This window comes from Ruditapes philippinarum, unplaced genomic scaffold (assembly GCF_026571515.1).
Source record: "Ruditapes philippinarum isolate M1 unplaced genomic scaffold, ASM2657151v2 ctg7391_1_1_1_1, whole genome shotgun sequence".
Classification (NCBI taxonomy): Eukaryota; Metazoa; Mollusca; class Bivalvia; order Venerida; family Veneridae; genus Ruditapes; species Ruditapes philippinarum.
In genome coordinates, this window is record NW_026862795.1 from 1 (window position 1) to 27,588 (window position 27,588).

Sequence of the window (27,588 nt, forward strand, 5' to 3'; positions counted from 1 at the left end):
AAACGTGTAGCATATATATATAGTTGTCTGAACACCGTAACGAGATTATGTTGTATGGTTATTTGATATTTCAACGATATGTTTTATTTCATTTCACACAGTCACTTTTAATATCTTTTAATCGCAACAAATCATAAAATTGCACAGTGAACAAGTATACATGCATGTAAGTGCTTCCTGATTTTTGAATTCAATTGAAAATCACAAATAAATAAATATATATAGAGCGGAGATAAGAACACTACTTAAAGCTCATTTATTTCATCCGTTTGCAGAAGTTATTCATTTTTATCAAGATAACATGGACAGTCAATAGTATATAGTGCATGGCTGTTTATAAACTTCCTATTTCATAACCTCTACCTAGCCCGATGAAATCTACAACATGTTTTGATTTTCATATAGCTTAAAGTTTAACTGAAATTCTATTTCAAGTCATGCCAAATAGCCTATTGACATAAAAATTCTAAATGTTTATCGCCAAAGTATTATGACTGGCGTTTTATATTTAATATAGGTTTATATGAAATCATATACAGATTTTTTTAAATGGATACATGTAGAAAACATATACAATACTGTAATTACGGAAAAATATGATGATGGTTATGACAAAGTTACATATTATTACAAGTAATCTTAACTATTTCATTTATCTAAATGTAAATGAATGTAACCAGGTAATTTTATCATTACATTTTTTCGATGTACATTTCATTATATCTTTAATTTCATTTTATTTGGCCATGTGTAGTAACAACTTGCTAAATAAAGTGCTTTTAAATCAGAATAAAATGGGCAAACTAATAAAAAATGATACTCATTTCCAATAACATGCATATTACATATTACACATTACACACAAGACGTAATTTTCCAATCTATATTTTTAAAACGACCTTTTTCTAAAGTTAAATCTAAATCTTGGAATGGATTTTTCTATGTTTATCATAATTAGTTATATTACTAAGATACTTTTCATAACAATATCACTTTAAATATCTTTATAGAGAAGTGCCACACATAAAAACAGTGCGTATGAGAATTACAAAACCATTGGTTTCGCAACTTCCGTCGATACTTCATTATTTCTGTAATAATAATAAGGACGGCACGATGTAAGACTTGGCTAGAATAGTAATATTTATATAAGGCCGTAATGCCAAAACGTAAATAAAATGTAAAGATACATAAGTGACATGGTTTTTGTCGTTTCATGATTTTTAAAAATTCTTGAAATGCCAACATTATATATGTATAAGATTGTCGAAAATCACTACCGCTCTCAAATATTTGTCAACGTTGAAAATTACGGAAAATAACGGACGCTCTCACGTATTTGTCATTATTATATATGTAACTGTTGAAAATCACGGAATATCACGCACGCTCTCACGATTTGTCAACATTATATATGACTGTTGAAAATTACAGAAAATCAAGGGCGCTCTCACGTATTTGTCAGCATTATATATGACTATTGAAAATCGCGGAAAATCACGGACGCTCTCGCGTATTTGTCAACATTATATATGACTTAAAAAATCACGGAAAATCACGGGCGCTCTCACGTATTTGCCAGCATTATATATGACTATTAAAAATCACGGAAAATCACAGACGCTCGCACGTATTTGTCAACATTATATATGACTGCTGAAAATCACGGAAAATGACGGACGCTCTCACGTGTTTGTCAACATTTTATGTGACTGTTGAAAATCACGGAAAAATAACAGACGCTCTCACGTATTTGTCAGCATTATATATGACTGTTGAAAATCACGGATACTGTCACGTATTTGTAATGATTATATATATGACTATTGAAAATCACAGAAAATGACGAAGGCTATCATTGATTCGTCGTCAGCTATTGAAAATCAACATTATACATGTACAAAACTGTTGAAAATAGCGAACGCTCTCACGGATTCTTCGACAATACATGTATATGTATGAAAATCACGTTCGATCTCAAGTATGTAACAATATCATACATGATTGTTGAAAATCACGAACGCTCTCAAGTATTTGTCAACATTATATAATTATATGAATGCAGGAAATCACGATTATTTTGATATAATCATTGTCATCTCATCTGGGAGGTTTACTAAAAACAGTCACATATTCGTTTATAATCGGAAAAGAAAGGAGGAAAACATTTGTTACATCCATTATGTCTAATAAAGTGAATTTTTAATCTTAGTTCAACTAGGAAGTGAAACAGTATGCATTTTATATCATCGAGTTGGTCCCGTATTTATACCTTTAGTATACGAATATAAATGTATGTGTAAATTATTGATAAAAACGTTGAAGTGTGTGTATCTGGATAACTTTGGAATTTCGATAGTTTTTTTTATCTAGCCTAAATAGGATGCATTTGAAAATTTAATGTTTATAGATCTAGATAATATATGGACGTGACGTACGTAGTTTTCGATTCGAGCTCTTATCACATCGGTGTAGATAATTTATATAATCTTATCAATCTATGCTTTGAAATGGATCTTTTAGATTTTTAGATACCGCCTTTTATTCAATATTTATTCCTGATTTTAAAAAAAAAGTTATGATGCCTTTAACTTTTCACCACGCATTTAATAATTTTCATTTTAATTTTATTCTGAATACGAGTATACGGAACATTTTAAGTAAAAGCCAAGGCAATGATGGCGGTTCGAATTACCATTTGACCTTTTACTTTAGGCATTCAGAATAAAACCAGAGTCTGATTTAAAATATCAAATTTTATTTCCTTTTTTCCTTCTTCCTAACTCGCCCTATTCATGTACGCTACAAAATATGAGATTACTTAAGAAGTTTAGAAACATACATTTTCCGTTTTAAACATAAAATATTCAAAAAAGAAAAGTTTCAATATCTACAATCTATTTAAACATTTCGTAATACATGTACTGTATATGCAAAGAAATGTATAAATATTAATAATCTAACATAATAATCATGTAAAGTTACCATGATTCATGTATATGCAAAGAAGTGTATTAATATATGCGTATAACTTAATTTCCGTAAAATTTTTGCATGGTATATACGCACAGAAATATATAAATATTTATAATTTATGTAAAACTTTACTTGATATATTCAAAATGTAACTGGTACTTAATCAGGCATAATTTAGATGATCAATACGCATGATACGTATTGTATGTACGTAATGCAAGCTTTAGGTAGACCTAACTTGTTTATTTCACAAAAATTAAATTACATGTATAGAAATCATTTTCTAAATATTCATCTAAATAAAGCAGAAATCTGAATTCGTGCTGCTTTATCAGTGGAATGAAAGTATGGATAGAAATAAACAGTGTACATGCACTTCATTTCTAGGTAAAAAGATATACTGATATGAACAGTGAAATATAAATCGTATCATCTACAAGTAATCACTGAATCACTTATTGTGAAAAAGTTATAAATTTGTTACAAACCAAATACAAAAAGAAAATAATATTAAAAATGATAACAATAATTATGATGATGATGATAATAATAATAATAATAATAATAAAAATAATAATAATAATAATGATGATGATGATGATGATGATGATGATGATGATGATGATGATGATGAAATGATACAGAAATATAAAAAATATAAAAACGCGCCCTTCATTCGTAAGTAAGTTATAGATAATTATGTTATCTTAGCGGTAATACATGTAACTGTCAATGAGATATAAACCATGTATTTATTCAATGCAAGCAAACAAACTATCCTTTATTTGTAAACACATATTTGATAATTAAAGTTGAAGTTGTACATTTATTTAAAGCCGCATGCCTCTAGAATAATGATAATTTTCATGACTTTTTTTAATGTATTTAAAACTTAAAAGTATATCATGAAGTGAACAAAGTTATTAATTTACAAATTGCAATCGGCACTTAAATTCCACGCAAATTAGCAAAATATATGCAAAAATAGCCCTGAATGAGTTAGTCACACAGTAGAAAAAAGGTGGTAAACATTTCAAAATCAGTATAAATCGCACATTACATATAAATTAAATACTTTAATTGTTAATATTTTTACTTTTCTTAAAATCATAGTACATTTTTCTCAAGTTTGATCATCTTGAAATATTTTGGCTCATCTGGAGGTGTGCAGCTTTAATCCAACGCAGCATGCAAATTCGTCGACAATTTTTCTCAAGTTTGATTATCTTTAATTTTTTTTTGCTCATTTGGAGGCATGCAGCTTTTAATCATGAAGGTTGCAACAAGTACCAGATTATATAATATACATTGACAAAGATCTGGGAACGTATATTTTAATGTTAAAATTTGGTAGTTTTTTGACATGGCGATTCACACACGACTTATATCATTAATTAGTAGCAAAAACGTTTGAGCTGACGATGTAATGCCATGTGAAATTGGTTCCGGAAGTTTTGTTTCAAGTAGTCCAGACTCATTAGTTACAATATACTCTTACACTTCCTCCCCTCAAATACAAATACTTCACAGACGGACAAAAGTTAAAGACCTAAAATGCACTTAATTACATCGAACCGTAAACATTTTCGTAAGGAGCGTTTACATATTTTCATAACCTTCTTTTAACAAGGTAATAGATAGTATCTAAAGTGTTGCGTTTCATTTTAAGGAAGTATTAAAAGATGTAAATAGTGGGAGACGATTTGTGAGTTAAAATTTTAAAAGTCAATATTTTTACACCGTAAGTCGGTATATCTGATTTGAAAAGTTAAAACAAATATGGAGCATATCAAATTTATGATAACAAGTTTCTTTTATCTATAGATACCGTGGATGTCACGTGTGAACTAAAACAGGAAGTTTGAAACTGAAATGTTTGACGTGATATCTATTAAACAAGCAGAGAAAAACAAATACACTGTATCAAAGCTGGAATTAATTAAGTAATTAATTAGTTTTATAAAGTGAGTTTCTTCCCGCGAAAAATTTGAAAGTTGAAGGCAATATAAAAACAATAGAAGTAATTAATGACACGGATATAGAAGAAAATGTGACACCATTGTTAATCTTGGACTGATTTTGTAGATGTGAGTATATTAAATTTGTTGGTGTACAAAATTACGCCATCCTTAACAAGTAACTCATTGAATGAACTTGCGATTTGGCAATTGCTATTTTAGTTTTCGGGACTTCCTCTAGATATTAGTTTGGATTCATTTTTATGTAGAATTTACATCATTCTTAAATTAAAATGATAAGGATACTTATACGAACATAAGTTCATGATAAGTCAACAGATTGCTACAAATCTTATCAAAACAGAAAGTATGCACTCTGTGCAATCAAATTATGAATTTAGAAAAATAATGAAAAGAAATAATCAAGACAATTTTTGCCTCTGTCGTGATTCCATTCACTAAAGTTAATTTTATATAACACGAATGATAATTATAACGTCAAAATATTAACACTCGACATTATATGATATTGAGATCAGCTTACATATAATACAGTGTTTGGAAAAAATGAAGTGACGAGGCTCAGACAACAAAAATCTTAATCATACAAGAACATTCTTGTAATGATGACCGAAATAACTGCCTTTCTTCTGACAGTGGGACTAGACAATAAAAAATGAAATTATTCTGATATCTTAAGTCCGATAACAACAAAAACAACAACAACAACAACAACAACAGCACATTGTTTATCATTTTCTTATTCAATATAATGCATGGAAAACACAACGTTAAAGTCAGAATTTTTAATCATGTGGATGATTTCTGGGAGCTGATTTATATTTTTCCTCTTATCGCTAGCAGTCAATTGAATGAACACCTATCATAAAAAGAACATACACTTGCATATTATTGAAAGACATTTGAATAATATATACGAGTGTAAATGATATGAAAAATGATTTAAAATCTCACATTTATTTTTAAACAAGGTAAAAACTTAAGGGACTGCTTATGTCTTATTCTCGTAGCTCTATATAAGAATATTAACGAGAAATACAATGTATTTGTTAAAGTCTCAAAATTATACAAGTAAAAGCTTTGATTTCCATTATCATAATGTTCGATCTAGGCACAGTCTAGTGCCATACCGATTGGTGTACTCGTATTAGTTCTAGGATACTCCATTGGATCTTTCGATCTTAACCCTACAGTTTAAGTCGCCATATCACCATAACTGTATCGGTGTTAAATAAAACATACCCATTTTCTATTTCTTGATATTGGGATTTAAATAAGAGATAATTCCTGCTTTTAAAAATCAGACTTTATTACACGAAGTATTTTTTAGCTGATTTTGTTATGCTCGTTTTTCCACAGTAAACAAGAAAAATCAGTTGTTATAATTTCATCCTTTTAACACAGTGGTGGAACCCTATATATACATAATTTTACAGTCAGATCTGGTGTTATGCTTCACGTCTGGTGCAGCGATTCCCTTCGTTTGTCGTCAAATCAATAAATGTTTAAATCAGGACTTGTTTAAATGTTAAGCATCATCTGTACTGAGATTTCGTAAAATCTTTGTTTATTGAGTCCGTTTAGTGACACTTTTTTCATTCACATTGCATGTTTTGGACAAACCAGAACCCACGACGGAAAGAATATCTCGATGAAAACTGCATAGAAATCCAGAACAAAAATGGATTATATACATGTAGAGGAGAGTCAGGAGGGTAGAATCATATTTCGATTTTCTTAAAAAAAGGATTGCATTTTAAATTAATGTTTAAAAAGATGAAAACTTACCATGCGATTGACCTATTTTTACAGTCACATCTGGTGCTATGCTTCACATCTGGTGCAGCGGAAATTCACATATAATTTTTACCGATGCTCATTTTTGAGATACATATGGGGTTCCACCCCCCTGTTTTAAGCTTGCAACCTGAAAACTGTAGCTGCATTATCTAATAACTGAACATTTATCAAATTTTATACATACTTGTCTGAAACTAATTTTACTAAGTAACTAACCCCCCAAAAATTGGATAAACATATAATTATCTTTTATTCAATTTGTAAGTGTTGGGAGTTGTTGGCACTTTTTAGTGTTTTTTTTTTTTACTTTTTGGTTTTTAAATTAAATACTTAATCCTCGTTTAAATCTCTAACAAGTATAGCTGAACATTAAATACTAACGAGAAATATTTGTCAAGTCTCAAACTTATGCAAGTATTAAACTTAAAGTTCTATGCTGGACCCAAGCAACGCTCTGTTCCATATCGAACGGTGTATTAATTATCGAATACGAATACTCCATTTGATCAAAGCTGGAGTCAAAGTCAATATCAAATTTCACAAAATGAGTGTTCAAAAGTATACATCTACGTAGCCTTTTAGACCGAATCAGATTGTCAGTGTGTTATACCATAAGATGTTATAAAATTTATATTTTAAGTGTTCATGTTACAGATTTCCGAAAAGAGGTTAAAGATGACGAGGCATTCTTATTTTTGCGTGACAATTGTAGCAGTTTTGGTGAGTATTTTCGATTTTAACTTCATAAAAATTATATTTACATTACAGCTGATAAGATACGACGGACGTAATCCTCTTTAACAAAAGCTTTCCACTCTAAATTGGCAAGCAACTGAAAAAGCCCTTCCAAAATATCGTTTAATTGAATACTAGTAAATGAAAATGAAACAAGGATAAGGATAATAATGTTTCTGTGATAACTTCTAAACCATGATAGTAACCTCAATCAAACTTCACAAATTCATGAGGACTTACAAGGAAAAGTGATATTCATAACTCCACATTACTTATTTGTTTGTTATTTTATCTTGCTTAAATATCTCCCTTTATAATAATGCTTGTCCTGGGTATAATTTCTAAACTGTTAATAATATCTCATGGAAACCTTCCTTAGTGATTGAAACTAGATAGAAGATGTGTTATGTCAAACAACCACAATGGTACGTCTTAACGTGATTTTTGAACCATCTCACTTTATAATACGTACAAACCGATGCTTTCGATATGTGGTAGGAATATACCTTTGTCTTTTTGACTTTGAGTACAGTGATGGGTCACATTGGTCAATGTCAAGATAACTGGTACTTCAAATAGTTTATTACACTTTTGTTCATACAGCTTTTTTATTGTGTCATGTTTAAAATATCTGGTAAGTAGACACTTGAAATGGAGTAGACTGGCATTGAAGTCCTTCGTTGATAAAATTTATAAAACAAATATATTAAACGTTTGCATATACAGCCTTTTTACATTGACTGTTGCTTTACGTTTTTGAAAGTTAATATCTTGGGTGGTACTATAACTTTGGATAGAGGAAGTAGACAATTTGGTCATGTTCAGGTTACAAAACTGATAAAATCACAACTTTACACGTTTTCTCATGCAGCCGGCATCAATTGATATATTTCTTTCATATTTGGAAGTTAGATACCTTAAGTTGTTTTCTTGATTTTGTACACTTGGGCCAAGGCCACTGGTGCTTGGAATATAATTTTACACTTTTACTTTCCCTTTTTATTGACGACTAATATGCATTTAATTGAATTAACAAAAACTAAAAAGTTTGTTGAGCATCCATCCCTTTAAGTGATATACTTGTCACCTTTGACATTATGACATATTTTAATTGAACTGTAATTTGTTCTGACAAAATATATATCACCAGAAACCCGTGAAAAAGTTAACTGAGGAAAATATGTCTCCTTAAGTTACATGGTTACAACGATCACCAACCTCAGTGTTAAACATGTAAAGCATGTGTCTTGTTAGATATTTGCCATCATTAAGTATTTATTGCACTTCATTGTCAAATTTGACTAAAAAGCTTTTGTCCACCCGGTCAAATTCATGGGAAGGGCTTTGTTCTTTAATTGTGTCATACATATATATGTAATTCTTTTGGGGGAAACTTTGGCCCCGAAAAAAAAAATCATCCTTTTTTAAACTGTGCCGTCGTTAAGAAATACTAATGATTATATTCTTATATCTAAAACATATATTTGATATCTTTGTTGTTTTGTTTGATTTCGTCTTTGAAAATTGATAGATTTCATTGTTCAATAAATGAAGGAAAACAAAAATCCTAAAGTGTATGACAATTATAAATGAACTAATTGATATTGAAAACAGAATTATTATTCGACATTGAATAAAACATATGAGAATAATATTTGTAATGCAATATCTGAAAGTTTCTTTTCTATATTTCGTTACTAGTTTTTAGAATGAAACGAAACCTTCTATTTACTGTTTTGACTGCCTGGGATGCTTTATATATTTCGTAATATAATCATTTTCCTCTGTTCTGTTTATGCATTGTAGAGACAGCCTACGACATCATCTGTGGGTCTTATGGACGGTTTTCTTTCTATTTCAGGTTTCTTTTACAGAAACAGCAACAACGCCAAATGTAACAACAACAAATGCCAATACAACACAAAAAACACCGAGTGTCACTACAGTAAAAACGACTACTACTTCAGAACCAACAGTAACAACAGTTATGAGCTCAACAACCCCTGCTAGTATGTGTATTTAAATACGTTATAACAACAATGTTAACGAATGATGCATTTTCCTGGATAATTTCTCCATTATTTCGTTTTACAAAGATACAAAATTATGCTTGAATTATTTTCTTTGCACTCTCAGAAACTTGACATGATTGACATTAACATTGCCTTTACAACTACCAAACAAAATATACCAAACATGAATGCATACAATTTACTAGGTAATAATAGGTAGTTATATTAGCTTTAACAGAAAATGCATTAATAATTTGGGAATTTTTAAGTCACATATTGAATTACAGAGAAAACATTATTTTCATCCTTTTTTAGAATCAGTGATACATATCTACACATACTGTTTACATTATTTAAAAGGATGTTAGCTTTTTTTGTAAAATGAATTTGAAACGTACAGAAAATTTAAGAGAGGCTGCATGATTAAAGTAATTTAGCTCCTTTTTCACAGTACCATATTTATTCTGAGGTCCAAACTTACTTTGTTTGCTTTTTTGTTCTTATACTCTGAAAAAATATAGTAAATAAGACTTAATCAATGCAACATTTTTTACCCCGACTGTCCGTCCTTTCGGGCTTACACACAGTTGCTGATCTGCTTCATTCCATCAATAATCTTAGATAAACATAAACCATTTGTTTTTCACTGTTTTATGTGTAAAAAAAGTCACATCAAGATCAAAGTAAAAAGCGTTGGCACCTCTGTTCGCCCAAAGAAATCTGGACCCAATCATAAGTCAAAGGTTCAACAGTTAGGCTGGTAATACTTTGTATGGAGATTATGTACGTTATCTTAATCTTTTCGTAGGAAAAAAAATGTGGTTGCTATTATTACGGATATGGAAAAACACAATGTCACCAAAACATAAGTAGAAATCTGTGATAACCAAAAGAATGAAACAGCTATGTTGATAAAACTTAATATATACATTGGGGACAATGTGAAAATTATGTACGTCTTTTGTTGGTAAATTGGATAAAGCATTCTTTGCTACCCTTACTTAAAATGTTAAAAACAATGGAAACGGAACATAAGAGGGACCCTGTTAGAACTATTGAAAATAGACGACATTTTCAAATGTCATTTTACTTTTTCATCAAACAGAGATTATGTTTGCTATGAAAACAGAAATAAGTATATGGGGACAAAGTTTGACCTTGTGTAACTCAAATTATACTTACCGGTATGTTAGGTTGATAAAAATTTCGAACATGTATGTCGATAGATGACCTTATTGAGATTAGGAACTTTATTTTAGTATTTAGGCATGGGTACAGAAATAGAAAAACATTGAAATAACTGAAAAATACTAAATTGTGTCATTAAGATAAAACTTGGTATATGGATATAAGTCAATATGAAAATAATTGGCATCATTCAATATCTGAAACATGTGCTTCCCATGGTTAATAGAATTAATAAAAAGTAGTGGCATCCTGTGACAATTAGAAAATCAATGTAAATTCGATTAGTATGTGGATTAAGGCGATATTAAGACATTATTAATTATGTTTTTTTTTTATACATATTTATGCATAGTGGATAGTGGCTTCGGCTATATGTGTTTCTTCACCTAAATAAGGCGAATACGTACTTTCATTTTTGTCAGACATTTTGCTAGTTTTTCATGGTATTTTCACTGCTTTTTTGAATTATGAATATTTATTTTTATATTTGAATACTGGTTATTTTTAGTATAGGTTTTTTATAGCTTTGCTTTTTATCTAACACAACAAAAAACAATGAAATAGCAATAAAAAATCTATCGTTCCAATTTGTATAAAATCGAATCGATTACAATGCCCGTAGAAACACCGATATTTTGGAAAATGTAAATGAGCCATCATCCGATTGGTCGTGTTTTTCATGGAAATTTACAGTTTTCTTTCAGAAAATAAATCGACCAATCCGATGACGGTTGTTTATATTTGCAAAAATGACGGTGCAAAAGTAGGAATTTCAAAGAGGCGCTTTATTTTACATTACGAGTATAAGCTATATGTGTGATTCGATTACTTTAATGACGTTTTAATTACTAGGCACTATAAAACTTGAAATATTACCGCTTACGACTGCATAAATCTGTTTTTACCTCACAGCCACGATCGATCGGTACCTCATGTGAATGAAGAATTTGACAGATAAATTATTAAGCTACATATTGCATAATTACTTCCTGACTTGGGAAAGACACCTTCCCCTGGGAGTTGTTACCCTTGTCTCTTAGTATATAGTGTGATGAGAATGGACTTTGAATTAATTTCATGAATTCTATCAAACATATATTTTGTGAACATTCATTGAGCCGTACGCTTGTGGAAGGGACTAGAAATCTGGGAAACATGCCTTTTTTTGAAAGGCCTACTTACGAACGCTGGTATATTTACTTCTTTTTTTTCCTGTCTGGTGACTGTCATTGCTCTTACACATTGCATTTTTTCCAAATGTCATCAAGAGCAGATTTGCATTTTGGAAAGAAGTATTATTATCAGACTATTATGAATTTAATCAAAATTTAGATATTTTATTTGGTGATCTCTAAATTGAATGAATTGAAAGAAGTTTTATCTGTTTGATTACGTATGAAATTCAAGTTATTTATCAATTTCAGCTTTGCTCCGCTCTAAACAGGCCTGATAATGTCGGAATTGTAAGCGAAAATGAAAGTAAGATTCCACATTAGGAAAATCTTTAAAAAAGTAGTCTCTTCACTGAAAAGTGTGAAATTATATTTCGAAAATTTTTACATTGAAATTATCAAGATATAATTTTCACGGATAAATCAGTAACCCACTCAAAAGCATAAAATAAACGGACATTATTCCATAATTATACAACAATGAAATAAACTGTATACGAATGGTGTTCAAATATGAATGCAGCAAGGCCAATATCTCGCTTTAAGCCACATTTTGCACGAACTATGTACATGTATCGAATAGATGTGTAAGCTATCAATTGATAAAAAATACATGCTAAGATGGTTGGGAAAATGTTTCCTTCACTGAACAAATACAGTCCTATATCAAGAAAAACGCTGTATTCTTGGTATACAGGCGAAAAAAATATTTAATGGAATACGTCGTGTTTATGGGAACAGTGAACTTTCTTTTTTATCTGTCACTTGGTGGTGTAAGAGCTTTAAAAGTGGTTCGGATTCAGTAAAAGATGCACATCATGCACGCCGTCCCAAAAAAAAATGCAACCTCGCCAAAAATGTTTGAAAAAGTAAAGGATTTTGATTGCTACTGATGCAAGATTTACAACTAGGTATATAGCTTAATGCGTTGGTATCTCTGTAGAAGCCTCTCATACAATTCTCATGCATGATTTTAAAATTAGACTGATTTAGATTAGATAAAGTACCACATCTCCTTACAAATGAGTAAAAAGTTGCTCGGGTAGGAATCTCCAAACAATTGTTGAAACAGTTCCTTAAATACAACAATCGATCTTTCTCAAATATCATCACTGTGCCGATGATACGTGGGTCCACTTTTATGAGCCCAAGCTAACGACGGGCAACCAAAGGAAAGCAAAGACATTGCATAGCAAAACGCACCATGAGTGTCAAAAATGTCATGTAGGTTATTTTCAACGTCCTGCTATTCAATTTGCCATACCAAAGGGTAAATATGTAAATGCCAAGTTTTATGAAGGCAATGTCTTTCATAAATTAAACAAATATTTCAAAAATCGCCGACCAGCAACTGGTTTCCGTGGTGTCAGGTTGTTGCATGACATTGATTCGTCACACCTAGCGGTCATTGTACGAGAGAATATCTGAAATAGGAAAAGGTTGTCGAGCTTCCTCACCCTCCTTATTTGCCAGATCTTACCCCTTGTGACTTTTTACCTATTTCCGAGACTATAAAAACACACCTTGCTGGAAGAAAAAACTCGATTCTGCTATTTTCAAGTGTTTGAACAGTACACCTCGAAAAGATTATGAAAACGCATTTAAAAATTTGATTACAAGACTAAAACTTTGTACATCACATAGTGGTGAGTATTTTTAAGGATTGAGATAATTATTTTGGCATGTTTGTTAAGCACTTCTGAAAATTGACCCAGTTGCATTCATATTTGAACGCCCCTCGTATAAGGTTATAATTCGTCCTGGTATGAAATATGTTATATCTTAATATGAAATTTTGAATTTGGTTCAAATCGGTTGCAATACCAACAAAAATACCAACAATTCTTCAAATACGACACCCTTGTACTTTATACTTTTAACTCATTACCAAATTAATGTATTTAAAAAAACAACCAGATTTTAAGACCTTAAAGAAAAGAAGAAAAGAGCTTTCATTCTTCCCTAAAAATGTTTTCATATAAATGTGAATACTTCAAGGCTAAAATGCTCAGAATTTTTCATGAGTATGCAATTATTATTATAGCGAAGTCAACTATTTAATACATAGCTGAAACATGTTACCAGCAATAATTTATAAAATGCATACAACTATCATAAAATACACTGACTACAAAAAAAAATAAAATAAAAGAAAAACATACTATTTATTGGTACCAACATTAATACAAAAAAAATGAATATATTCTAATTAATAGCATTTTATACGGCTATTTCATAGGCAAATTATCAGTTTTAGTTTATTAGTAATCAGCCTTTGGCCATTAACAAATACAAAAATAAAATGTGAGCATAATCTTAAACTCGTTATATATTGACTAGATTTATCATTTTACATATTTTTTTTACAGCAAAAAATGCAGTTTTATATATAGAATAACAATTTAATTTTAACATCGAAGTAATATTATTACTCGATTTTTAAACAAATTGATTTCTCATTATTTATTTCAATTAGCTACAGTAGTCAAATCTAGAATACAAAAGCAACAACTAGAACTGTGTCCAAAGGACACGGATGCCCCCACTGACAACATATATATGGTATATAGTGAAAAAATCAACAAATGGCCATAATTCTGTTAAATTTGGTCGCAGCGAAAATTCCTTCTTTTACTACCATCTACACATTAAGGTTGTTCATCCCTGGAAATTTAAGCAAAATCTGCCATCCGGTTTAAGAGGAGTTGCGTTCCCAAATTTCTATATGGTATATAGTGAAAAAATCAACAAAGAGCCATAATTCTGTTAAATTTGGTCGCAGCGAAAATTCCTTCCTTTACTGCCATCTACACATTAAGGGTGTTCATCCCTGGAAGTTTAAGCAAAATCTACCATCCGGTTGAAGAGGAGTTGCGTTCACAAGATTTCGGGACGTACGGACAGACGTACGGACGGGCGGACGGACAACTGCAACGCTATATGCCCCCCCCCACTTTGTTGGGGCATAAAAATTCCTAATGTTAGGATAACCTAATTGATCTAACACTGTATTAATAATATGGATTGGTATACATGTTGTAAGAAGGACGACCATTATTTTTCATAATTAACCAAAATTCTCTCTTCCACACAATCTGCTTCAAAAGCACTCGACCATGTTCACCATACATGTAGGTGTTGTAAACCGGATATGCAAATTATTTTCCCATTATTGCATCAGTTTATTCCATAAACTTAAGCATCTCTTTCCACAATACTAAAGGCTCTCTTATAAAAACAAACCACAATTTTGATTTTTATGACAAAACACTGTGAATAATTACATGTAATAGCATCTGACGAGGGCGTCCATTCCCTAATCAATATTGTGAATCATTTAAAACATATTCTCGCTTACCAGCTATTCATACGGTTTCTTAAAATTAATAAAAATATATTTTGACATCGCTATCATATTGAATAAAGTAATACCCCGAGAATTCGAGAAGGAATATTTTATCCCATTTCTTATTTAATTGTACAATAACTCCTTTAGCCATGGCTCATGATTAAGGTCATAAATATAATGAAAATGAAATAATATTTTTATAAATAAAGAGATATAAAATTTTATCATATACTCGTGCCGCTTTAACGACAACGTAAAAATGGTATGGCAAGGCCATACCATTTTTGACATGGCGTCATTAGCATTATACAAACATAGCGTTAAAGGGTGCTCATGTTGACGTTACACTATAGGCGCGTCAATAAAAAAAATGTTTGAAAATGGTTCTTATTTAGGTATGTGATAATTAAAATATTATATTCTTGTAGGGTCATTACTTAATTTATTGAACTCTTTGAATACAACAATATTATGCGAGCCCCTGTTATTTTATTCAACTCGTTCAAAAAATTCAGTATTGATATACTCTCATTCAATATCCTCTATATTTGCATCTATAAGAAGTCAGAGACAATGTTTTCATCGTCACAACTTTCAGATCTATTTAAAGAAGATATTGTTCTTTTGCACTTCTTTTCGAATCATAAAACAACCTTTTATAATATTTATAGTCATCACTAAACAATATCGTTCTTCTCTTTTTTTGGTTTAGTATAAGTTTTACTTTGACATGAAAATGAAATATCATTAAATGTATTAGAAAAAGCAACATTTCATTCATTTGCAAACATTATATACACCTTCTTACAACTTCTTGTTTATATCATTTCAAACAACTATACTAACGCTGAAACAATACTAAAAACACCCCATTTTCTGCTGTATTCCATACAAATTTATCAAATTATAAATATTATTTTAGCAAATATCTTAAAAGAGTAATTGATGAAGGACAGTGGTTAGAATATTACTTAATATCCAAAACACAAATATTTGAAATATTCTTAAAACAGTCAATGTTTTTTATTACATTATCAACAAAACTTGACACTCTTTTATTTCTACACACTAAATTGTAAGTACAACTTACTTCATATTTGCGGCAGGCTATTTTTCTTGCAAAGAGACAGCAACTTTGAACCATAGTTATTAACCGATTATAATCATTTTCGAGCAGAAGTAAATCGACACCAGATATAACGGACTCAGGTAGACTAAAATGTCGTTTCAAATTTAGGTCACAGATGTAATCCGACAAGTAAATAGACATCACCTATATTACTATATCAACGTATTTCAGTGTGTAGAAATTAAACAAATCAAAATCATATAAAATAGAATTCACATTTCTATACACAGCCGAATATTCCTGAGGAATATAACACAAACAGGTATAAGCATCATCTGCAGACTGTAAACAAGTTATATTTATATATATTAAATCAGTTTAAGTCTCTGTAATGCTTGGCATTTTTATTTGATTTCAGACGCGGGCATTAAAAAAAATCGTAACCCTCAATATTAACAATTTTACTAGAAGCATTCTAAATTTTATTAAATAACAGGAAAAAATCACATGAAAGGTTGAGAAACTCATTGTCTTGTAATTTCGCACAAAAGCCTTTAACATTCCATAAGAGGAACGATAGCTGCTTCTGATCAGTTTCTATAGCTAGTATTGAAACCAGAAGATGACATTGCTTCACTGCATACACTTTATTGTCCATATATAGTTTGTCACATTTACCACATTTCTTTATGCTGGCCATAACCAGAAGAAGTCTTTCTGCGGTCCTTAATATACTCCGGGAATGGACTCACTTACCCTGATCAACAGTTTAGCATATCGTTTTTGCACGACATCCTCCATTGACTCCATAACTTTTGTGTGGTACCAAAGATAAGTCGTCGGGTCGGCACTGCCTGGATTAGGCGCAATGCTATTGGCCGTGGCTCTGTTCAAATCATAATACTTTTTTCCCTTATATTATCAAATGAAAATATTATCCTGCATATATTTTTCGTTAGAAATATCAACTGTGTGTTCAGTCTGTAAACTATGTATAACATACTAAGTACATTTTTTAATGGAAAACATTTCAATAAACAAATATCATAACATTTTCTTGCGACATATTTATTATTATGTAAAAAATACAAAATTCAATGAGAGCACACTTTACACATTTAATATCTTTTTGTTGTACTTTGCAACATATTAAGATAGTAACATATCTTGCAACTCATCCTAGTTTTCGTGTTTGACAACAACCATGCGTTCTTACATGTCATCAGGTCTTGTTAGTAAAATTGATTTATAAACATGCAAAGACTTATTTAACAAACAAGTGAAATAATGTTGTATCTGCCACAACGCTTTTTTTTCAGGAAAACTAGTTATATCATAGTTTACTTAGAAAAGACCTACAGTCTAAAAGAATGTACTAGTAATCCGAAGAGGCTTTCTGCTTATACTTCCAAACATAGACATATCATTGACATTCAGAGACCATCCCGAAATAATTAAACTATGAATAAGTCTAAATGAAACTGTATTATATACTTTGATGTTGATTGAATAGAAATTGAATACTATTGAATGGTTATATTAATATTACACAGTAAAGGTTCATGTGAAGGCCCGGTGTTGTATATGATAGTGTTTTTATAATACTGCACGTTTGTAACGTCGCTTTTCATTGGATAATCGTGACGTATATATTTTAGTTATAAAGATTGTTGACAGCTTATATGGCCATATATAAACGGCAGTTCGTAAATATAAACCGAGCCGCTGTCCGGAATCTTTATAACGAATCTATAATACAGCGAGCATCATATTGTTTAGAAAAAGTAAGATATCTTCATAAATCGACAGCAGCCGTGTATATAAATCTACACGTCACGATTATCCAATGAAAAGCGACGTTACAAACGTGCAGTATTATAAAGTTTTTTATAATACTGCACGTTTGTAACGTCATTTTTCATTGGATAATCGTGACGTTTTATATGGTTTTATATACACGGCTGCTGTCGATTCATGAAAAAAAATCTTACTTTTTTCTCTTAACATGATGCTTGCTGTATTATAAATTCGTTATAAAGATTCCGGGCAGCGGCTCGTATATAAACGGCTGTTAGCAATATAACCCTCGCCTAACAGCTCGGGTTATATTTACAAATAGCCGTTTATATCGGGCCTTATAACCTGTCAACGATCTTTATAACCAATAACATACACGGCTACTGTCGTATTCCCTTTATTCCTATTAAAATGATGCTTGCTGTATTATAAATTCGTTATAAATATTTCTGACAGGTTACATTGCCGTATATAAACGGTTGTTTGCAATACAACCCTCGCCTAGCGGCTGGGGTTATATTTATAAACAACCGTTTATATACGGCCATATAACCTGTCATATCTTTATAACTAATAATATATAGCATGTATAGCAGTTACACCCATCTTTAACTTTATCAAAATTTTCTGAATGTACACTGTGCACATCTATTGTAGTGGAGACGCCTCATAATTGCAGTTTAAAATAGTAACAAATTTACATGGATTCCTGCATGATTATATCAATTATGATGAAATCGTAAGATGTTTACCTACTTTCAATGTTTTTATTACTATTTATCGTGACAAGTACAAAGTGTTGAACTTTTTTCTTCACAGCCCTTATGCTCGATAAAGCTTGATGAATATATCTTAACAACAAAGAGAGCGTGTTGCAGTTTATCATCAAGGAAAATATATACGATTAATTATTTGCATCAGTGTTAAACAACAGGTTTATCGTGAACAAAATACCTCGCAATTAATAAGGATTACAAACCCGAAATGGAAATTCTAAATTTAGAATTATTTGATTTTATTTAAGCTTTCTTCGCATAACTACCCTATGGTGCTGGGGTAACGCGCTCGCTTAGGGTGTGAGAGGTCTGGAGTTCAAATTCCAGTAGAGACAACTTTTTCTTTTAAGTGTCTTTTTTAAAGAAGTAGCAACGATATGCAAGGATAAAGTGTGGCTGTCATAAAAAATGAACATAAATGATTTTTTGATGCAACTCTATTCATGCTAAATTGTATCAAACTCAAACTTTAATAGTAAAAAATCTAAACGCAGTCGCTGCATCTCGATGCCCTGTAAGATGAATTATAGTATATAAAAATAAACTTATACAGGAAAATACATACAGATTTACAGATCAGAAAATACCACAGAGCTTGCAGCCTTTTGATTATTCTTGGTATTGGTCAGTGTAACAAGTAAACAAAGATTTTTTTATTATGTTTTTTGACTAATTATTACAGAGATTAACTATGGCTACTCATGCAAAAGTGAAAATCCAGCTGACCAATGTGTGACAAAAAACGCAGTATGTAAGGAACAAGCATGTACCTGTGACTCAAATCGGTATTTTATTAATGCGTCCAATGAGTGCGCACTAAGTAAGTATATAAACAAAATGTAAGTTATCAAAGTTAATGGAAATATTGGAATAATATGTTTAATACGGTTTAAGTTCGATAGCTTCAATGCATGCTATGTGTGACATGTATACTTGATTACGTATTTCTTCATAACTAATGAAACTCATATCAGATCCTGTATATAAATAAAAGCCTTAAATTTGAGCATAAACATAGTTGATAAGGCAACAAGCACACCAGACCCGTTACCAAAAATGAAATTATAAAAACGCCCATGTGTGACATCGCTATATTATATTAAAGGAGGCTATCAAAGTTTTGGAAGCTAAGAAATGTTCGCAGAGCGCTATAACAATCATCTCAAAAGAAAAATACAAAACTTTAATATACTAGTATATCCAAAATGTAAAGATTTAAACAATACGGATAAAGAAAGCTGGGAAAAAAAGAAGAGATGTCTTATCCAATTTACATTAGCAAAATTATTATAATAAATTGAAGAACAATATCTACCGGTTTCAACCGTTTAGGGATCTTCAAGATAATGACGTTAATAACGTCGTTTGGTAACGACGTCAATACAGCGTAAAGGGACGTATGTCATTCCTAAATAGAGGATATTGAATGAGTGTAAGTTCCATACTGAATTTATTGCACGAGTTGAATAAAATTATATTATGCGAGCCTCTGGCGAGCATAATATTATTTTATTCAACGAGTGCAATAAATTCAGTATGGAACTTACATGAATTTAATATTCTATTTATGACATGCCCAAGATAAAGACCGTTTAAAGTGAAATAACAGTCATATTTCATTGACGCGCCTACGTCACGTCAAAATATATGCACGGCCGTGCAATACCATATTTACGGAGTCGCAAAATCGGCACGGGTGTGTGATAAAACGTTTTATGTCCCTTTTAAACGTTATAAGAGTGACGTACATATATTAAATTTTATTTGTTCAAAACGAACTTGTTTTTGTAGTTTCTGAAGATAAACAAATGGATAGATATAGAAAATACATGGTTGATGTCGTGAAGGAGAAGGTTTATCCGGTGAGCGAGAAAGTGAATCTTGGCAAGCTTTAGCGAGCCAAGATTCACTTTCACAGCGAACCGGATAAACCTTCTCCAACCCGACATCAACCATGTATTTTCTATATCTATCCATTTATAAAAATAAAATCGGATGTTTTATGACAATATAATACAATACATCTTACACTGATGCGTTTCGTCAAATGCAAATCATATCCCTTTTAGATGGAAACACAACGTGTTTATACTTGCTTTAATATTAATTTAAGGATTAAGTCTTGTGCGAACTACCCTCATTACATGAAATCAGAGAATTGTTCAGTCAATAATTTGTAGACGGAGATAACAAATTATATTTTTCCATTCAAGGAAAAGGTACATAAAAATGTTATGCAACAAAGCAAGAAATTTAAAATGGGTCCCGAAGCGTAAAGCTGATGTATTTGAAAGTTTTATATACTTTTAATGTTATAAACGACTCGAATTTATAGCATACGTGTTGTTCAAAATAATAATTTTTAAAAGCTAATACATGTAGTAGGTAATACAAGTACTGTCACAACTTGTAAAGAAAATAATTGTGCATACTGTACTGATATCTTCGAAAGCAATTCACGTCTTGATCACTTTAAGAGATATTCAAGAGACATGAATCTTTGTCAGCACAAAAAGTTCATCGCCTGTACATATATCTTTTATATAGTATATCAAAAATAACAAGTGAGAGAAATCTTTGTCAGCATTTAAAATGTGAAATATTTTATATCACATTTCGCCAATGCATACGTCCGTCTTTCAAATCCAGTAAATCACACAAATATATAATTTTTTTTTAGTTATAGTGTTGTACTTATTTTTATTGCAGAGATTAACTATGGCAACACATGCAACAGTGAAATTCAAGCAGACCAATGTGATACAGGGAATGCATCATGTATAGAAGAAAAATGTTCCTGTGAATCAAATCGCTATTTTGTAAATGCGTCAAATGTATGCGAACTAAGTAAGTTTACAAGTAAAATGGTTTCCTGCGGTGAACATATTAATGATATATATAAAGATATTTCTTTTAACTATTTTCAACATTATTTGGGGGGGGGGGGAGGATAAATAAACGTTTGTATCAGGGTTAAAGTTGAATAAACGATCACTATGGAAGAAGGTCTTTGGAAACTGGTGACCGTTGAAGACCGGAGAAGGTCGAGCATAAAACAATAGCCTTCGATCTGAAGGTAACACTGTTCTAAAAATAGATTTTACCTAATCACCACTACATCACCTGTACTGACTTTCGGACAAGGGATTAGGCAGTACACATTATACATGATGTTAATCAGCGTATATTTACTTTGTTTACATGCAATATTTTAAGAAATTAAATACAATTGTAGAAAGCAAACAAGTTGGAAATGGAATTTAGTGTGAAAAGAAAAGGGACAACTACACACTGTACTTTTTTAAAGTTAAATTTAAACATATGTCACAATCTGCATCGACCTCTATATACATCTTTACACCTTGTCAATAAAACAAAGTTTAAAAAATGCACCAGTGATTGCCGACGATTTTAACAACAAATATTTTGTGTGAAACATAAAATAAAAAACAAATGTATTTTATTGTCTATAAGTAAACAGTGTATGTTAAATCACGGAACTCAATTGTCAATTCAGTTTTTAAAAATGCAAGCATGCATGTACGTATACATTATTTCTGAGAAAATAAATACTATAATCGGCATATTTTATTAGGTAAAATAGGAAAAATGCAGAGTTTTGCTTATTCTAAAATTATTAAAGAATTAAGATATTAATCATTAATCTAATACTCGAAGCACTTTGGTGTATATATTCATGACATCTCCAATCTACGTATTTTACATAGAAACAAGATTCTGTACGGTATATCTCGCTCTTTCATTTTTAGATCCCAATTTCTTAAAATCATACCATATCAAATCACCATTTCTAATTTTGATAAACAGTGAAACTAAAACAAATTGCCAAGCGCCGGCATTTTTCTCAAATTGACATGCAGGGAAAGTATTGCCCCGAAAGTTATTTCTTTTATCACCATATCATCTTTATTTTCCTGATGGTTTTAAACCATCTCAATCATGCTTTACGCAAGTTTAACTCCAGAAACATCATTTTCATTGAGAGAAATGTGAATAAAAGTATTCGTAGTTCCATTATGTTGTATAATCTACATGTAGGTTAACCAGTTTCCTTGTCCGAAACTTATCGATATGTGGCTATTTTTAGAACAGGTCTCTTATCAGTGACGTATACGATGCTTATCTCAGATCGTTCCCTATTATTTCTTTTGAAGAAAATGATTAAATATGCCTTCATTTTATGAATAATTCCGAGCAAAAAATAAATAAAGTAAACACACAAGTTTACGCAGAAAATATCTCTATTTATTATGGCTGATGCCACTACGAATATTTTAATTTTGTAGATTTTCAGTATTAACAATTTATTGTTTGTAAAATTTGAGATAGATATTAAAGATACATTGATAATTTTCAAACATATCATTCAAGTTTTTTCCAACTTTAACGGTAAAATAATTATAGAAAATTAGAAATAAACACCGATAAACACTTTCAGAACTAGCAGACGACTGGCTACCATTCATATCAGTAGAATTTCGAGTAAAGATAACGGATTGTACGAAAGCCTAATAGTGTCAAATGAAATAAAAAATAAAAATGCAAAGGCGTTATAACGCGAATAAAGGCGTAGTAACGCGAATCAAAAGGCGTAATTACGCGAATCAAAAGGCGTAATTACGCGAAAAAAGGCGTTATAACGCGAAACAAAGGCGTAATAACGCGAATAAAGGCGTAGTAACGCGAATCAAAAGGCGTAATAACGCGAATCAAAAGGCGTAATTACGCGAATCAAAAGGCGTAATTACGCGAAAAAAAGGCGTAGCAACGCGAATAAAGGCGTTATAACGCGAAACAAAGGCGTTATAATGCGAATAAAGGCGTGGTAACGCGAACCAAAAGGCGTAGCAAGGCGAATCGAAAGGCGTAGCAACGCGAAAAAAGGCGTAACAACGCGAATAAAGGCGTTATTACGCAAATCAAAAGGCGTAATTACGCGAAAAAAAGGCGTAGCAACGCGAATAAAGGCGTTATAACGCGAATCAAAAGGCGTAATAACGCGAATCAAAAGGCGTAATAACGCCAATCAAAAGGCGTAATAACGCGAATAAAAAGGCGTAATTACGCGAAAAAAGGCGTAGCAACGCGAATAAAGGCGTTATAACGCGAAACAAAGGCGTTATAACGCGAACAAAGGCGTAGTAACGCGAACCAAAAGGCGTAATAACGCGAATTGAAAAGCGTAATAACGCCTTTATTCGCGTAATAACGCGAAACAATAGGCGTAATTACGCAAATCAAAAGGCGTACTAACGCGAATAAATGCGTTATAACGCGAATCAAAAGGCGTAATAACGCGAACCAAAAGGCGTAATAACGCAAAACAAAAGGCGTTATAACGCTAATTTAATACCATATAAATTCCAAACAGTGGCCTATTAAAGTATTAATGTTTGGAAGGAAGAACAATGTTGATTTAAATGAATTGATCTAGATGTACGTTTTATTATATGCCCGAAAGAATTTCGGGCATATTATGTTATACCCCCTGGCGTCCGTACGTCCGAGCAAACATTTAGGGGCTATATAACAGTAAGGAGAACAAAAGAGAACAATAGGTTCAATCCGTGATCAAAGGGTTTATGGGCGAGTAGCCCTTAAGAGAGCAAAGAAAATAACAAAGAAAATAGCCCCTAAACCCAAAATGTTGGAACGTGCGTCCGTCCGTCTGTCTGTCTGTCCGTCCGTCTGTCCGTAAGCAATTTGGTTTCGGGAGCATAACGTAAGTTCCATTTGGCCCACAATATTCAAACTTCGTAGGAGGATTGTTATTTGAAGGAGGTAATACTTTATAACCTATAAGTCATCTTATATTGGCAAATATTAAAGAGTCTTTATTAGTTTATGACAAATAGTTTGCATAATTACTGTGCAAATAGAATGAAAGTTATTGTAAATGTATATTGTATTATTGTATACGAGTTTATATCTTGAGCAATAAATTCAGATCAATATTGGTCTTCCTTTCTCGCGAATTTGATTAGTATAAATATGGTATTAAATTGGCATTATAATGTGTTTTAATTTGCGTTATTACGCCTTTTGGTTCGCGTTACTACGACTTTATTCGCGTTACTACGCCTTTTGAATCGCGTTATTACGCCTTTATTCGCGTTATTACGCCTTTTTATTCGCGTTATAACGCCTTTATTCGCGTTACTACGCCTTTTGATTCGCGTTATAACGCGAATAAAGGCGTTACTACGCCTTTTGATTCGCGTAATAACGCTTTATTCGCGTTATTACGCCTTTTGATTCGCGTTATAACGCCTTTATTCGCGTTGCTACGCCTTTATTCGCGTTATTACGCCTTTTAATTCGCGTTGCTACGCCTTTATTCGCGTTCTTACGCCTTTTGATTCGCGTTGCTACGCCTTTATTCGCGTTCTTACGCCTTTTGATTCGCGTTGCTACGCCTTTATTCGCGTTCTTACGCCTTTTGATTTGCGTAATAATGCCTTTATTCGCGTTATAACGCCTTTGCATTTTTATTTTTTATTTCATTTGACACTATTAGGCTTTCGTAGGATTGCGTATCTCACTGTATAAATCGTATGTAAAATGGTCTGACACATGGTAGGTTTAACAGTTAATTAAACTACTTTGAAGTCCAAAGATGTGTTGAATTTTATACAGTGACGAAGCTAAGATCCAAAGCTTTCTATTGGTGTAATAAATTTTAAAATCGGACATTTAATCACAACAAACTAGCGGTTTAAAAACAGCTTATTTTGTATTGTTTTAGCATAAGCGATATCGATTTTACTCGAAGATAAGGGAAGCAACTCGCATTTATTCACTCGATATACCTCGGTTATTTACGTAGATCATATTGAAAGTGTTTACAGGTAAATCCGTAACGTACCTGCAAACGGTATTTAGCTAGGTTTTCGAAAAGGTCAATTAACCAATCATGTACTGTTTACAGATCACATGCTCCTCCATGTACCGAAAACAGGTCACGTGCTCCTCCATGCCTCAAAAGTTAAACGCGTACCAATACCCTGTGGTCTCCAGACCGCAGGGAATAAACACAATGTTAGTTATAAAAGTTATTGGGAATATTGTTATGTTGTTTGTTTAGCATGGTTTAAGTTACTTTGCTTAGATATAAGTTATGTAAGATCTGTATATGCTACTATGTATATGTTATCAGTACTATATAATTAACTTAAGATTCAAATGTAAACGTTTACCAACAACATACCATGTGTTTTATTAAAAGACAATAAATGATGTTTTAAGAATTGACAAGAACAAACATATCATCCAAACCATTTATATAATAATCAAATTAGTATTATGTCATGGCGTCTTTTATGTCATGTCCATGTATCAATAACGATTTTCTTCATATCACATGGCACTTTCTGTGAGACTGCTAATATAACATCATTGACTTTTGTTTCTACTTTATCTGTATCTACCAGATACGAAATAAACTTGACATAAACATTTTAAATGATACTGTGTGTGCGGCTTTCTAATGGGTAAGCCTTATTTGTAACATACAGTTACACATCATAAGTTATCATCAATTTCAATGTAACAGTAAATTATAAAACGTGAATTGTAAAGCAACAAGTTGTGCATTTATATATATATATCTACAAACTTATTCAAAACTTGCTAATTTTAAGAGATGTATCAGCCAGATAAATCTTTGACAGCAAAAGAAAAAGAAAGATATAAATTGTGAATTATTTCGCAATATGATTCGCTATAACATATATATTTGTCTTTTGAATATAGAGAATCGAAAAAAAAACATAAAAAGATTTGTTGAATATAGTTTCGTATCTATTTATTGCAGAAATAAACTTTGGCGATCCATGCAAGAGTGAAATTCCAGAAGACCAATGTGTGACAGAAAACGCTGCATGTATAGAACAAAAATGTTTATGTGACTCAACTCGTTATTTTGTTAATGCGTCAAATGTATGCGAACTAAGTAAGTTTATAAACACAATGTTAGTTATGAAATGTATTGTAGATATTGGTATGTTGCTTGTTAAATATGGTTTTGAGTTCGTTTCCTAAGAGACATGTTTAGTGTGACTTGTAGTATAAAAAGTAAAGAACAAGCAAGTGAAATATTTTGTATTATGTTTCGACGATACATATAGCCGTCTATTGAATCCAGTGAATCACATAAATATAAAATGTTTGCCTTTTTTATAATAGTTTTGTACCTATTTATTGCAGAGATTAACTATGGCAAAACATGCAACAGTGAAATTCCAGCAGACCAATGTGATACAGGGAATGCATCATGTATAGAACAAAAATGTTCCTGTGAATCAAATCGCTATTTTGTAAATGCGTCAAATGTATGCGCACTAAGTAAGTATACATATACGATGTTAGTTATAAAAGTTATTGGGAATATTGGTATATTGTTTGTTTATGATGGTTTAAGTTATTATACCCCCAAAAACGAAGTTTGGGGGGTATATAGGAGTCACCCGGTGGTCGGTCGGTTGGTCGGTCGGTCGGTCGGTCGGTCGGTCCAGACGTCCGTTGCATTTTCCTTGTCCGGAGCATAACTTGGAGACTTATGGCTGGAATTCAGTACAACTTCATACAATGGTCAAGCACATTGAGAGGAAGTGCAGTGCACAAGAACCATAACTCTATCTTCACTAATTACCGAGTTATTGCCCTTTGTTACTTTTCCTTGTCCGGAGCATAACTTGAAAACTACTGGTTGGAAT

At 31.6% G+C, this 27,588-nt stretch overlaps 1 protein-coding gene across 1 annotated transcript in view; it reads left to right on the forward strand.

The window, feature by feature from the left end:
• The first annotated feature begins 4,338 nt into the window (after positions 1-4,338).
• The window catches only part of LOC132720247 (cell death abnormality protein 1-like), a 38,060-nt gene continuing 14,810 nt past the window's right edge, over positions 4,339-27,588 (forward strand). The window contains exons 1-7 of the mRNA XM_060704337.1: positions 4,339-5,063; positions 7,410-7,475; positions 9,352-9,499; positions 19,536-19,673; positions 21,563-21,700; positions 26,688-26,825; positions 27,080-27,217. Of these exons, the coding sequence (XP_060560320.1) occupies positions 7,431-7,475; positions 9,352-9,499; positions 19,536-19,673; positions 21,563-21,700; positions 26,688-26,825; positions 27,080-27,217 (745 nt within the window). The 5' untranslated portion in view covers positions 4,339-5,063; positions 7,410-7,430. The remainder of the gene's footprint in view (positions 5,064-7,409; positions 7,476-9,351; positions 9,500-19,535; positions 19,674-21,562; positions 21,701-26,687; positions 26,826-27,079; positions 27,218-27,588) is intronic.